The sequence below is a fragment of the Podarcis bocagei genome (genome assembly GCF_964188305.1).
Source record: "Podarcis bocagei genome assembly, chromosome: 18".
Taxonomy (NCBI): domain Eukaryota; kingdom Metazoa; phylum Chordata; class Lepidosauria; order Squamata; family Lacertidae; genus Podarcis; species Podarcis bocagei.
The window spans coordinates 9,880,462-9,894,926 of NC_138144.1; the positions used below are offsets into that span (position 1 = coordinate 9,880,462).

Here is a 14,465-nt window from a genome sequence, read left to right on the forward strand (position 1 = left end):
CTGGGTTAGCCGAGTCTGTAACCTGAAGCGTATGTAACCTGAAGCGTATGCAACCTGAGGTACCACTGTATTATAGAGGCTTTAGCGAGCCTGAGCAAACGCATCCACTGTGAGTTGAAAAACGGGAATGTTACTCTGCTAAAATTGTGAACTTGTTAACACAAGGCTATAATCAAACAATATATCTTCTCTTGCATCCCTGAACATTTTGAAGTCATGGGTTCGAGTCCTGCCCTCCAGAGCAGGAGAAAACAAGCTTGCTCCCTCTTCCATGTGACAGCCCTTGAGATATTTGAAGATGGCTATCATGTCTCCTCTCATTCTCCTCTCTCCTAGGCTAAACGTCCCCAGCTCCTTCAACCGTTCCTCATCAGGCTTCCTTTCCAGACCCTTGATAATTCTGGTCGCTCTCCTCTGCACATGTTCCAGCTTGTCAACATCCTTCTTGGATTGTGGCGCCCAGAACTGGACACAGGACTCCAGATGTGGTCTGACCAAGGCAGAATAGTGCAGCGCTATGACTTCCCCTGATCTGAACTCTAGACTCCTTTTTCTAAATGCTCACAGAAACCACCTGTTGAATTATCTGTTCTAATAATAATAATAATAATAATAATAATAATTTTTATTTATACCCCGCCCTCCCCAGCCAAGGCCGGGCTCAGAGCGGCTTACCAGCAATAATAAAAACAAGTTGAATGGTTCTAGGACCTTTCCTGGTATCGATGCCAAGCTCACCAGTCAGTAGTTACCTGGGTCTTCTCCCCCCCTTTTTTTAAAAGATAGGGACAACATGAGACTCATGTTGTGGGTTCGAATCCCACATTGGGCAAAAAGAGTCTTGCATTGCAGAGGGTTGGACTAGATGACCCTCAGGATTCTCGGGTTCTATGATTCTATCCCTGATTATAATACATACAGGCACACACGCAACATACACTCTCTCTCTCTAACAAGGAAAATCATTGTATAAAACAGTTTTTAGTAGTCGTCATAGGATAACTCTCTCTCTCCCCCCCTCCCCCTTCTTTGGCTTTGTTTTATAAAACAATATATTATTTTCTTTAAAGAGGGAAGGAAGGTGCTCCAGATTCCGCTTGCCCTCCCTAGTGGAGGAGAGTTCCGCAGTCCCAGGAGAGGCTCGTATCTGGCCGGGGGAATCGCTCCCTGCAGGGCGTCAGTGGCAAATCCTTGAGGTCATTTCCTTCTGTTGAATAAAAGAGGGTGGGGAAAAGAACTGAGTGCTTTTCTGCCGTTCGAAACTGTGAGAAAGAATGAATATCTATCTATAGCTATATCAGCTTGGCTGCATTTTAATGTTTCAATGTTGTATTTTAATCTTGTTTTTAAGTTGTATTCACTCAGCTTGTTTTTATTATTGCTTGTTAGCCGCCCTGAGCCTGGCCTTGGCTGGGGAGGGCGGGGTATAAATAAAATTTATTATTATTATTATTATTATTATTATTATTATTATTATTAACATTGCACAGCAAAAAGGTAAAATAAGGTTCAGGGCACCACTATTTTTTTTAAAAAAAGCAGCAAGCTGCTAGACCTTATGAAGGTCCTGTAGGCAAGGTAGGTTAACGGCATATAAATATAATAATAATAACAGTATCAGTAATAATGAAGATGATGGTAATAATAAAAATGATTTCCAAATATTACTTGGCGTTGCCATTTCCTATTTCAAATCATCTTATTATGTCTTATGGGAATGACTTTGGAATTTTGCACACCAGGCAGTATATGAATGCTATAAAAATGATGATGGTCATAATAATACGTGGGGTAGCTTTTAATCTCAGGGCTGTGGGTTCGAGTCTCACGTTGAGCAAAAAGATTCCTGCGTGGCAGGGGGTTGGGCTACGTGACCCTTGTGGTCCCTCCTCGCTCGACGGTGCTGAATTTCTGTTTCCAATATTACTAATGACAATTTCCAAATGAGGCTTAGCCTTGCTCTTCCTCTTTTCCCCCAAAATGACCTCAGTGCAAGCGGCTAAGTGATTCTGCACATCGAGCGGTATATAAATATCACTGAAAGCCACAGGCTCATAGAACTGTGGCGCTGGAAGGGAACACCAAAGATCATCCAGCTCAACCTCTGAGAACGCAGGAGGGCTGTATTTTATGCCATCGCCTTGCGGGTTTTGTACATAAAGGTAAAGGTAAAGGGACCCCGACCGTTAGGTCCAGTCGTGGCCGACTCTGGGGTTGCAGCGCTCATCTCACTTTATTGGCCGAGGGAGCCGGCATACAGCTTCTGGGTCATGTGGCCAGCATGACTGAGCCGCTTCTGGCGAACCAGAGCAGCACACGGAAACGCCGTTTACCTTCCTGCTGGAGTGGTACCTATTTATCTACTTGCACTTTGACGTGCTTTCAAACTGCTAGGTGGGCAGGAGCAGGGACCAAGCAATGGGAGCTCACCCCGTCACGGGGATTTGAACCGCCAACCTTCTGATCGGCAAGTCCTAGGCTCTGTGGTTTAACCCACAGCGCCACCCGCGTCCAGGTTTTCTACATATACCGTATTTTTCACCCCATAGGACGCACCGGCCCATAGGACGCACCTAGTTTTTTTGGGGGGAAATAAAGGGGGGGAAAATTTCTCCCCCCCAGGTGCGCTGCACTAAGCCCGAAGCTTGGGGCGTGCTGAGCTCAGCGCGCCCCAAGCTTCTGGGTGCAGGCAAGCTCTCTGCTAGCCCTGGGAGAGCTGGGTCACCCACAGCTAGCGGATAGCTTCCTGAAGCCTGGAGAGCGAGAGGGGTCGGTGCGCACCGACCCCACTCGCTCTCCAGGCTTCAGCGAAAGCCTGCATTCGCCCCATAGGACGCACACACATTTCCCCTTCATTTTTGGAGGGGAAAAAGTGTGTCTTATAGGGCGAAAAATACGGTAAATACAGTAATACCTCGGGTTACAGATGCCTCAGGTTGCGCGTTTTCGGGTTACGGACGCACCAAAACCCGGAAGTACCAGAACGGGTTATTTCTGGGTTTCAGGGCTCGCGCATGCGAAGTGCTAAATGGCACGTTGTGCATGACCAGAAGTGCCAAATTGCAACCCGTGCATGCGCAGACGAGGCGCTGCGGGTTGTGAACACTGCGGGTTGCGAACGTGTCTCCTCCACGGATCACGTTCGCAACTTGAGCGTCCACTGTATTAAGAAAAGATTGGCAAGCCTCTTCCCCAGAGGAGGCCTGGTCCCAGGGCTAGGGGCTCAGCCCGGCTGGGCACTCACCAGGGGCTCCAGCTCCTTGGTGTCGATGAGGCCAAACTCCGTCACAAAATAGTAAAAGTGCTTGTAGCAGGTGTTGACGTGGGCTTCGGAGCCCATCTGGGCGATGCGGTCAAAGTGGTGGATGTAGACGTGGACGAAGACTCGGAAGAGCCGCGAGAGGATCTTCTTGACGGACTTGAGGAAGTTCTTCTGGAACGGGGTACCTGGTGCGAGAAACGCACATGATGCCCAGGTCACGACGGGCAGCGGAGATGCCCAACACACACACACACAGTGCCCCTGTCTAAGGTCAATACGGTCCACACTGGCCGGCAGCAGCCCTCCAGGAGCCTTTTGGACATCTACGGCTGAGCTATGGCCTTCCCTCTAATAAAAAAGTTTCTAGTCCTCCTCGTTCCAAATACCGTATTTTTTGCTCTATAAGACTCCCTTTTTCCCTCCTAAAAAGTAAGGGGAAATGTGTGTGCGTCTTATGGAGTGAATGTAGGCTGCGCAGCTATCCCAGAAGCCAGAACAGCTGTTCTGGCTTCTGGGATTCAGAATATTTTTTCCCTTGTTTTCCTCCTCCAAAAACTAGGTGCATCTTGTGGTCTGGTGCGTCTTATAGAGCGAAAAATACGGTATACAGCTGATTTAAGTAGCAAGCTTGCTTCCTATCAAGTCAGACTGTTGGGTCCATCCAGCCCCTACTGATCAGCCTTCTTGCTCCTAATGTGAACCAGCTGACTCCAGTTTCTTAAGCAGGGCTTCCAGCCTCAGTGAGTGGCTGGAAACAAACACTTGTCCTTCCTGACCAGACCTCGCTGCTTCTTGAGACTCACGGCTTTCTTGACCCCCGGATCGTCCAACTACGTGAACTGAGATACACCTGACCTTAGGACTGGACTGGACCTTGTATACAGACTCTGCCCTGAGACTTGGCTGGTTTCTCCAATGGATCAGTTGCCAAGACTGGAAGTCCCTGCCTTCCCACAGCCGTCTCAACCCCCTCCTCCCCAGGGCTTTCTCCAAACAATCGGAGACTGCTCCTGTGTGTAACCAACCTCTCCTCCGCCCATTTCATGCCTCTCCTGGTTCTGGGAGACCAGCGGAGAGGGGAGCTTGTCACAGCGGGAGGGGGAGACCTCCATGACTCTTCCCCAGCTGGACTCATCTCTGCCTCCCTCCTCTCCTGCTTCAGTTTCCACCTCTCCTCCGCCCTTTTCATGCCTCTCGTGGTTCTGGGAGACCAGCGGAGGGGGAGCTTGTTGCAACAGGAGGGGGAGACTCCCTGGCATCTTCAGCAGCCTGACCCACCTCTGCCTCCTGCCTCCCTCCTCTCCTGCTTCAGTTTCCACCTCTGATTCCGGTCTTCCCTTGGGGGTTCCCCCAGCAGGTTCCTCCCACCACCTTTCTGCATCCAGTCAGTCCATGACAGCTGCCTAGGTCTCCTCCCCTCATGGGTTTCCCCAAAGCAATCAGAGACTGCGCCTGCGCAAAACCAACCTCTCTTCCGCCCTTTTCATGCCTCTCCTGGTTCTGGGAGACTAGCAGGGAGGGGAGCTGGTTGCAACAGGAGGGGGAGACCCCTGTGACTCTTCACCAAGCGGACTCATCTCTGCCTCTTGGCCTCCCCTCCTCTCCTGTTTCAGCTTCTGCCTCCGATTCTGGACTGCTCTCTGCCACAGACTCTCCCCGCTCACTAAACCCTGTTGCCTCTTCAGCCTCCGACACCTCCACCTCCCAGTCCTCTTCCTCTTCTCCCTCTGACCACTCACTGCCATTCCACCACCCCTCCACGGGCTCTGAGCCTTCTTCCCGTGGGGGTGCCCCAGCTGGTTCCCCCCACACTTCCTCTGGGTCCAAAGCACCCCACGACAGAGGATCTGTCCAGCAAAGGGCAAAAACTGAACCACCACCTTCCCGTGACTTGGGAATGCAAGGTTGTTATAATAATAATAACAATAACAATAATAATATATTTATTATTTATACCCCGCCCATCTGGCTCCCCGCCCAACAAAGTATTAAAGTACACTAGTCTGTTAAACATTAAAAGCTTCCCTAAACAGGGCTGCCTTTAGATGTCTTCTAAAAGCCTGGTAGTTGTTTTTCTCTTTGATGGGAGGGCGTTCCACAGGGCGGGTGCCACCACCGAGAAGGCCCTCTGCCTGGTTCCCTGTAGCTTTGCTTCTCGCAATGAGGGAACCGCCAGAAGGCCCTCAGCGTTGGACCTCAGTATCCAGGCAGAACGATGGGGGTGGAGACGCTCCTTCCGGTATACTGGGCCATTTAGGGCTTTCAAGGTCAACACCAACACTTTGAATTGTGCTTGGAAACGTACTGGGAGCCAATGTAGGTCTTTCAAGACCGGTGTTATGCGGTCTCAGCGGCCACTCCCAGTCCCCAGCCTAGCTGCCACATTCTGGATTAATGCAGCCTAGAATCCCATGCGCCTTTTTGCGCAGCTGCACCACGCTGCTGGCTGACGTCCGGTCGCCCCACCCTCACCCCCCGCGGCAAATACCGGAAACGGACTCACCAACGTTGGTGGGGAAAAGGTCCTCATTGTTGATCTGCACTTCGATCCAGTCCATCAACAGGTCCATATACTGCGGGGCCGAGAGGGCAGTGGGCTTGCGGGACTTCTCGTCCTGCCACCGGTACTCGTATTTCGGACCCCCGGACATCACGGGGCAGCTCTGCTCCGTGCAGGAGTCGGCGATGGTCCCATAGATGAGGTTGATGCGGTTGAAGAAGTCCACCACGTGGACGGCCACCCAGTCGTTCAGCTCCTCGCCCGGCGGCAGCTGCACGGCCACCTTCAAGTCCAGCCCGGCGTTGAGAGATGCCTGCGCCATTTTGTGCAGCTCGAAGCGCTGCGTTCCGGGTTCGAATTTCTTCTTGGGGCGGAACGTGCGGTCCTTGTTGAAAACTTGCCGCAGATGGTTAGACATCTCCTGCTCAACTCGGCTGCCCCCCAAAAGTTACTGATAGCCAAGAGATTTGCCACTGCGACAGAGGAGTTTTTCGAACGAACGGATTTTAAAGTGTCAAGGAGTTCCGCCGGTCGTAGAAAGGCTCTTCAACCTGCAGCAGAATGGATAGACATGGTTTTTATATAATGCTTTTTCTTTTTAAAACAGAGGGTTTTTTGGGGGGGGGCACCGGTCAGGGATTCTTTAGCTGCGATACCTGCCTTGCTGTACAAGTCTATAATCCTGTGATCCAGTCCAATTAGAGGTGGTTGTATTATTGTAATAATAATAATAATAATAATAATAATAATAATAATAATAATAATAATAATAATAATAAATTATTTGTACCCCACCCTCCCTGGCCGGAGCTGGGCTGAGGGCAGCTAACATCACAAAACTAACACAGAATACAAAGAACATAAGAACAAGCAACCAATTAATTAAATACATCTTAAAATTAGTTCAGAGCAAATTAAAATCTGGACAGATGGCAGTGCACAGGTAAAATTGAGATAGGTTAATATTCTCCAAGGGATGCGGGTGGTGCTGTGGGTTAAGTCCAAGAGCCTAGAAGGTCGGCGGTTCGAATCCCCGCGACGGGGTGAGCTCCCGTTGCTCGGTCCCTGCTCCTGCCAATCTGGCAGTTCGAAAGCATGAAGTGCAAGTAGATAAATAGGTACCGCTCCGGCGGGGAGGTAAATGGCATTTCCGTGCACTGCTCTGGTTCGCCAGAAGCGGCTTAGTCCTGCTGGCCACATGACCCGGAAGCACATGAACCCTCGGCCTATATAGCAAGATGAGCGCCGCAACCCCAGAGTCGGCCACGACTGGACCTAATGGTCAGGGGTCCCTTTACCTTTTTAATATTCTCCAGGGCCAACTGTTACCACTGGTCTTTTAAAGGACCCATGAGGGGGCTAGAAGGCCTCTTTAATGCTTATTCTTATACAAAAAGAAAAGAATCAAACTGAACCCCAACCAAAGACCCGGTGGAAAGATGTCAAGTCCCACAGGGCCCTGGTCTCTTGCGAGAGAGCGTTCCACCAGGCCAGGGCCACGGCCGAAAAGGCCCTGGCTCTGGTCAAGGCCAGTCTAATCTCCCTGGGGGCTGGGACCTCTAATGTTATAAGAGAGAGAAAATAGGGTACAGCAAAGGGGAGAATTTTTTTTAAAAAAACACCACGGAAAGTGGAGTGGGAAGAAAAAATTAATATGTATTGGAATGCATGTGTGGAATTTCTGGAAATTTAATAAAATATAAAGGGGGGAATGAAGGCGCCTCCTACTGAATTAACTGCCTCCTTGTTCACTGTTAAAAACATGCAATGTGTGTGTGTGTATGAGAAATGGTTCTTGAAGGCCAGGAATCGAGGCCCCTGTGGTGTCGCTAAAAGAAGAGAGATGTCCCATGAAGGGAAGTTGAGAGAGGAAGTCGAGGGCAGGGAGAGGGAGGGCAGGATCCGACAGTCCTCCTGCAGCGGTGCAAGCCCCATTTACGAAGAACCGAGTTCGAGCTTCGCTTAAAAGCCACATCCTGTGTGCAGACACATGTCAGTTTGGGTGAAGAAAGCAGGAAGTGCAGAAAGAGAGAGCGAGAGAGAAGCTGTCTCTCAAAACAACACAAAAAGCACCAACTAGAAGATATTGCTTCAAAGCTTCGGAATCGCAGAGTCGGAAGGGACCCAAGGGTCATCTAGTCCAACCCCCCCATGCAATGCAGGAATCTCCAAGTAAAGCATATATAATTTTTTGGACCACCCTGGAGAGAGGGGTTCTTCCTGTAAAAAAAAAGGGGGGGATCTGCTTGGAATAAGCTGGTTGCTAGTTGCCATCGACAGCCCACTCCTCCTCCACGAATTTCCCCATTCCTCTTTTAAACCCTGTGGGAGGGAGTTCCGCAGTTTATTGGGAAAAGTCTGCCTGGAATCTTCCCATGATCAGCTTCCTTGGATGTCTGCAAGATCCAATGTTAGAAGAGGGAGAGAGGAGGCCTTTTTCTCAATCCACTTCCTCCAAGTCAGGCATCTACCCCCTCTTACGCCGCCCCCCAAACTCTCCTTGCCTGACTCAGACCCAGAGGCTCATTGAACCCAGGATCCTGTTTCTGACAAGGGTCAGCAAGAGGCCTGCAAGGAAGCCCACCACAAATGCACCAGCCTTTCCCTGTCCGCTTGTCGTTGTTTAGTCGTTTAGTCATGTCCGCCTCTTCGTGACCCCCTGGACCAGAGCACGCCAGGCACTCCTGTCTTCCACTGCCTCCCGCAGTTTGGTCAAACTCATGCTGGTAGCTTCGAGAACACTGTCCCACCATCTCGTCCTCTGTCATCCCCTTCTTCTTGTGCCCTCCATCTTTCCCAACATCAGGGTCTTTTCCAGGGAGTCTTCTCTTCTCATGAGGTGGCCAAAGTCTTGGAGCCTCAGCTTCAGGATCTGTCCTTCCAGGGAGCACTCAGGGCTGATTTCCTTCAGAATGGAGAGGTTTGATCTTCTTGCAGTCCATGGGGCTCTCAAGAGTCTCCTCCAGCACCAGAATTCAAAAGCATCCATTCTTCGGCGATCAGCTTTTTTTATGGTCCAGCTCTCACTTCTATACATCACTACTGGGAAAACCATAGCTTTAACTGTACGGACCTTTGTTGGCAAGGTGATGTCTCTGCTTTTTAAGATGCTGTCTAGGTTTGTCATTGCTTTTCTCCCAAGAAGCAGGCGTCTTTTAATTTCGTGACTGCTTTCACCATCTGCAGTGATCATGGAGCCCAGGAAAGTAAAATCTCTCACTGCCTCCATTTCTTCCCCTTCTATTTGCCAGGAGGTGATGGGACCAGTGGCCAGGATCTTCGTTTTTTTGATGTTGAGCTTCAAACCATATTTTGCACTGTCCTCTTTCACCCTCAATAAAAGGTTCTTTAATTCCTCCTCACTTTCTGCCATCAAGGTTGTGTCATCTGCATATCTGCAGCGGTTGCTAATTCAAAGGTAGACTGCCCCTGCGTGGGGAGGTTCAGATTCTTAAATACAGGGAAACCTCTTCTTCTTTGGCAAAGCTTTAGCATCAAACTTTTTAGAAGGCAGACAGGAGGAGACAGTATACACTGTGCTAGTAATAACAAAGAGGTGGAATTAATTTTACAGGTCTGGGATCCAGGCCTGATGAGGAACGGTTGAAGGAGCTGAGCATGTTTAGGCTGCAAAAGAGGAGACTGAGAGCAGATATGAGAGCCACCTTCAAATATCTCAAAGGCTGTGACAAGGAAGGTGGAACAAGGACTCGAACCCGTGGCTTCAAGTTATAGAATGGCGACTCCGACTAAACATATGGTAGAAACTTTCTGACAATAAGAGCTGTTCAACAGGGGAATGTTTCTAAGCAGAGGTTGGGTGGACATCTGCCATGGATGCTTTAGCTGAGATCCCTGCATTGCAGGGGGTTGGGCTGGATGACCCCTGGGGTTCCCTTGCAACTCCACAATTCTATGATTCTATGACTCAATGAAATGCGTATTTTTATTTTTAAAAAGTCAGGGAGCTAGAAAACAATGCTGAACTATAACTTTTCACACTCCAGAGAGTCATTTTACTGGAGGACAGCGTTTTATTTTTTGTTGCACAATATTCATGTAAGTCTGCTTTTGGAATCCACATGGACAAGACCAACTTTGACCCTCTATACACTATAAAATGAAACATAAAGTCTTTACAAAAAGGGGGGAAGTCTAACTTTTGTCCCTGCTTAAAACATTTTTGTTTAGCCAAGTAGAAGTTACATGTGTTTATTTCCACCATCCTTTGAATATTTCCACATAACTGCTTTTAACTGCCCCCCCTTAAAAAATGACAATTCAAACATTTCCTATTGTCATTAAACTTCTTAGAGGTTCTTAAGTGGTATACAAATTTTGTGAAATAATACACAGATCCATTTATTTCAACGGGTCTACTCTGAGGAGTATTAACAACAACAATAGTTCTGTTTATATACCGCCCTTTATAAAAGATCCCAGAAACAAATCAATAAATCAATATTTATTTATTGTATTCACAGCCCCCCCCAAGATCTCAATTTAATCCCCACAACACGAGGAAGTTGAGAGGCAGCCAGGAAGCAACGGATCAAAAAAACCCTCTTTATTTTACCCATACATATCCCATCGAAAGGTACTCAGCCACGATTCCCGCATTTCAAGGAATCTTTGTTTTGTTATTTATAAATAACATTATTATTATTATTATTTATTAAACCCAGGTTCATGTTCTTACCGGCACCACTTTCCGACCGGAACAAAATGCAGAGCCTCCAGGCGGAATTGGCGATGGGTCTCCTCGTCGCTGCCTGCTTTTTTGAATTATAAGAAGAAGGGAGAGGGAAAAAGACAGAAAAAGGTGGATATTTTAAGAAAACGCACCGGAACAGGATCCTGAGGTCACCCTACGGAGCTTGGATTGCAAGTCGCTCGCTCGGATCCTGACCCAAAACACAGGAAACCTCTCTGCTTGAGGAAGATTCAGAACCCTGATGAGTAACGCCTGCTGAACTCACTTCCTTTTAGGGAAAGCGACGCTCGTGCAAGAGGTTTTTTCCCCCTTTTCTTCTTCTTTTTAAAAAACCCAAGGGCGACATTATTTATACGAAAATGACATTTTTTGGAGGGGAGCCAGGAGAAAGCCCCCCCCCCCTCTTGGTTCAACTGATCTGGGCTTTCCAAAGTGGTTGGAACTGACACTCTCAGGGGTCGGTGGAAATGGTTCTGGGGTGAAATTTTTCATGTTTTGTAAAAATCTATGCACAAGACCTAGACTGAATGATACGTTCATGTTTTATAAAATATTATATGTTGAGAGTCGGCCAGAGTAGCTGGGACAGCCCAGTCAGATGGGTACTGTAATAATAATAATAATAATAATAATAATAATAATAATAATAATAATTTATTATTTATACCCTGCCTATCTGGCTGGGTTTCCCCAGCCACTCTGGGTGGCTTCTAACAGAATATTAAAATACAATAGTCTATTAAACATTAAAAGCTTCCCTAAACAGGGCTGCCTTCAGATGTCTTCTAAAAGTCTGGTACTTATTATTATTGAAAAGGACACCCGTCTTTTCACTGGAGAAATGTTGAAGCCTACGCTGCTTGAATGGTAAAAAAACGCCTGCAATAATACATTGGGTTAAAGATACATTTGTCTCTTTTATCGCTTTATTTTTGCTGTCAATTTTGCCATTTCCGCATAGTCCATTAACTTATGAATCGGCCGAAGGGGTGTGTGTGTGTGTGTGTGTGTGTGTGTGTGTCTGTCTGTCTGTCTGTCTGTCTGTCTGTCTGTCTGTCTGTCTGTCTATCTATCTATCTATCTATCTATCTATCTATCTCAGGGGTCAGCAAACGTTTTCAGCAGGGGGCCGGTCCACTGTCCCTCAGGCCTTTTGGGGGGGCCAGACTATATTTTGAAGGGGGGGAAATGAACGAATTTCTACGCCCTGCAAATAACCCAGGGATGCATTTTAAATAAAAGCACACATGTTTGCCTACCCTTCATTTTGACGCCAATAAATAATATAAAAGGGGGGGGGGGAGAGAACCCTCTAAACTTCCAAATGAAAAAGACTCACTGATGATTTCAAAAAACCCAGGACTTTCAGGAAGCCAGAATCCCAATTATTCATAGTTCTTTGAAATGAGGAATTCCCCCTGGCAGGAAATTCTTTCTGCATGCTTACAACGGGAAGACTGCCAGGAAAATCCATTTCCTGCATCTTTCCAGCAACTGGCCTCCAAATGCTGGTTTTGATCTACCAGTTCCTCGTTTCGAGTTTCCAGATCGTGAATATTTTCGGCTGAAATCCCTTCCCCACCGAACCGCAGCCCCCCACCCTGAGACACAGCTGCAAAGCAGGAAGCCCAGAGTTCGAATGCCGCCTCTTGACATGAGGCATGCGAAAGGCAAGCCACACCAACCGCCCTGCTCTCAGCCTCAGTCTTCCCCATCTGCGGAATGGGCTGAAGAACACGGGCAAACTTTGCAGCTCTGTCATAAGGGACAAGATACCATGTGCGGAGTTCTTTGAACCCCATATGGAGAGTCCCATAGGAAGAGAGAATTTAGTTTTTCCTGTTTGATTTTTTTAATCATTATTCTCTTTAGTTTAGCTTGAATTTTATGGTATATTAGGTTGAAAACCTTTAATAACATTGATGTTTTAAAATTCTCATAGCCCCCTGCAATTCACATTTTGCTGCATTTATAAGATTTTGAAATAACAATTACAAGGTGAGCCTGGCTTGGCTGGGGAGGGCGGGATATAAATAAAATTTAATTATTATTATTATTATTATTATTAATCCAGATCAAATGGGGGGAATGGGTGGAATTCAAATGAATCTGACAAGCTTCTGAAAAAAATTAAGATGCCCCCAAGTCCCTAACCGGCACTTTACAGGGGGGGGTGTTATTTTTGATTTATATTTTGATATCGTTTTGCAAATAACAGTTACCAAAGAGGGTGGGAATTGCTTGGAGCAGAAAGTCTCTGGAATTGCCGTCTTTTCCTGTGTATAAAATGATGTTTTCTGAAAAGGAAAGGGCCTTTTATAATATGTGGTGGGAATGTAGAGAAATTTTAGAAAAAAATTGGGAAATGATATATAATGAATTGAAGAAAATGTTTAAAATGACATTTGTAAAAAAACCCAGAAGCCTTCTTGTTAGGGATTGTAGGAAAAGACCTGCCAAGGAAATTAAAGAACTTATTTATGTATGTGACAATGGCGGCAAGAGTCTTGATAGCGCAAGGATGGAAGAACGAGAAAACCCCGACAAAAGAACAGTGGCAAGAGAAATTGATGGATTATGCAGAACTGGCGAAACTGACATATAACCTGTGAGATAAGGACAACTGTGACTTCAAAGAAGAATGGGAACTTTTTACAAAGTATTTAAAAAGACAACAAAATGAATTGGACTCTTTGGCAGGTTTTGAATAAACATACACAAACCTATTGATTGCTAACATAGTAAACAGATAATATAAGGATTTATACAATTTTACAGTACGCAGAGAACAAGAGGTGTTGAGAAATCAGAGAGAGGAGCTGGGGAGGGGGAAAATAATGAATATATTATGTTTTGATATTGTGTTATGTTGGAATTGTTAATAAAAAAATTAAAAATAAAAATAAAAGGATGTTTTCTGCTAACTTTATTTAGTCAAAAATTGGTGGTCGTCTTAAATACCAGCTGTTCCTCTTCCCCGTTAGTTGGCAACCCACCGTGGGAAAAAGAGGAGAGGATCGCTGGGGGGGGGGGGGAGGAAAGTTAATCGCCCCCAAATGATCTTACAGGGTAGAGGCCCTAACCTCGTCCCTACTCGCGAGTAAGAGAGGAAGCAGGCGTTTCCGGGGCGCGGAACACCGGAAATCTGCAATGCATTGCAACATCAGACAGACTTTTATTTTTTGCAAAGGGGAACAAAGCTGCAATGCAAATTCGACTGCCGATTTTAAAAGGGGAGGCGGGCGCGCATCCCCGCATCCTCACGTGCGCCTTACCTGCTTTCCGGAGGGGCTCCCCAAAACGCGTGTCAAGGTCAGTCTCCCCCCGGCCACGTTCTCGGATCGCTGGAAAAGAGGGAAACTCTCCGCTCGTTACTCCACCCTGGAGGCAGGATCGGGGCTGAGCGGCACCACCCCTTCCGGGTCCCGATCCAGGCAGTGCCCCGGCGTGGTCCTACTCGAGAGTAGACCCGTTGAAATTGCAGGGCATCCCCATCTTAATAATAATTTATAGCCCGCGCATCTGGCTGGGTTTCCCCAGCTACTCTGGGTGGCTTCCAGCACGTACAAAAACATAATATTTATTTATAAATATTATTTTAAAAACCATAATATTATTTTTGGGTGGGGAAGTTTTTCAAGCTGAAAAGTCTTGGCCGTCCTCTGCAATTGCTTCATTTCCATATTTGCAGGAAGGGGAGGCTGGTGGCTGGAGAAGCAACACCTCCTCACCTGGTTCGCCTGTGGAACTCACTGCAACAAGAGCGTCCTTTTTGTCATATGTGGTGGAAGCTAAAGGCTTTGGAGGAAAAGATAGATAACGAGTTGAAGAAAATGTTCCAGTTGGTTGTTCCCAAAAGTCCTGCAGCTTTTCTCCTAGGGTGGTAGTTCCCCAAAAAAAAGATGATTAAACTAATTATGTCTGCAACAACAGCAGCCAGAATAATTAGTTACTAAGGAGGAGGAATGGCTTCAGAAGTTAGGGAATGA

At 47.1% G+C, this 14,465-nt stretch overlaps 1 protein-coding gene across 3 annotated transcripts; it reads right to left on the bottom strand.

Annotated features, from left to right (window-relative positions):
* Positions 1 to 961: 961 nt before the first annotated feature.
* MOB3A (MOB kinase activator 3A) lies at positions 962 to 13,835 on the bottom strand. 3 transcript variants are annotated; one of them, XM_081178082.1, is made up of 5 exons: positions 13,752 to 13,835; positions 10,462 to 10,537; positions 5,766 to 6,313; positions 3,245 to 3,447; positions 962 to 1,207 (listed from the first exon to the last, which is right to left on the bottom strand). In XM_081178082.1, the coding sequence occupies exons 3-5, from the start codon at positions 6,178 to 6,180 to the stop codon at positions 1,178 to 1,180; spliced, it is 648 nt and encodes a 215-aa protein (XP_081034208.1). In that variant the 5' UTR covers positions 6,181 to 6,313; positions 10,462 to 10,537; positions 13,752 to 13,835; the 3' UTR covers positions 962 to 1,177. The 3 variants fall into 3 exon arrangements, with proteins under 3 accessions (XP_081034208.1, XP_081034209.1, XP_081034207.1); XM_081178083.1 differs by lacking the exons at positions 10,462 to 10,537; positions 13,752 to 13,835 and adding an exon at positions 10,608 to 10,970; XM_081178081.1 differs by lacking the exon at positions 13,752 to 13,835 and having other exon boundaries at positions 10,462 to 10,970.
* Positions 13,836 to 14,465: the final 630 nt, after the last annotated feature.

Coding starts and splice junctions, on each gene's coding strand:
- MOB3A (XM_081178082.1), bottom strand. CDS start 6,180: ATGTCTAACCATCTGCGGCAAGTTTTCAACAAGGACCGCACGTTCCGC. Junction 3,448..5,765: donor CCTTTTCCCCACCAACGTTG/GTGAGTCCGTTT, acceptor TTCTCGCACCAG/GTACCCCGTTCCAGAAGAAC. Junction 1,208..3,244: donor CCAAGGAGCTGGAGCCCCTG/GTGAGTGCCCAG, acceptor TTTATTCAACAG/AAGGAAATGACCTCAAGGAT.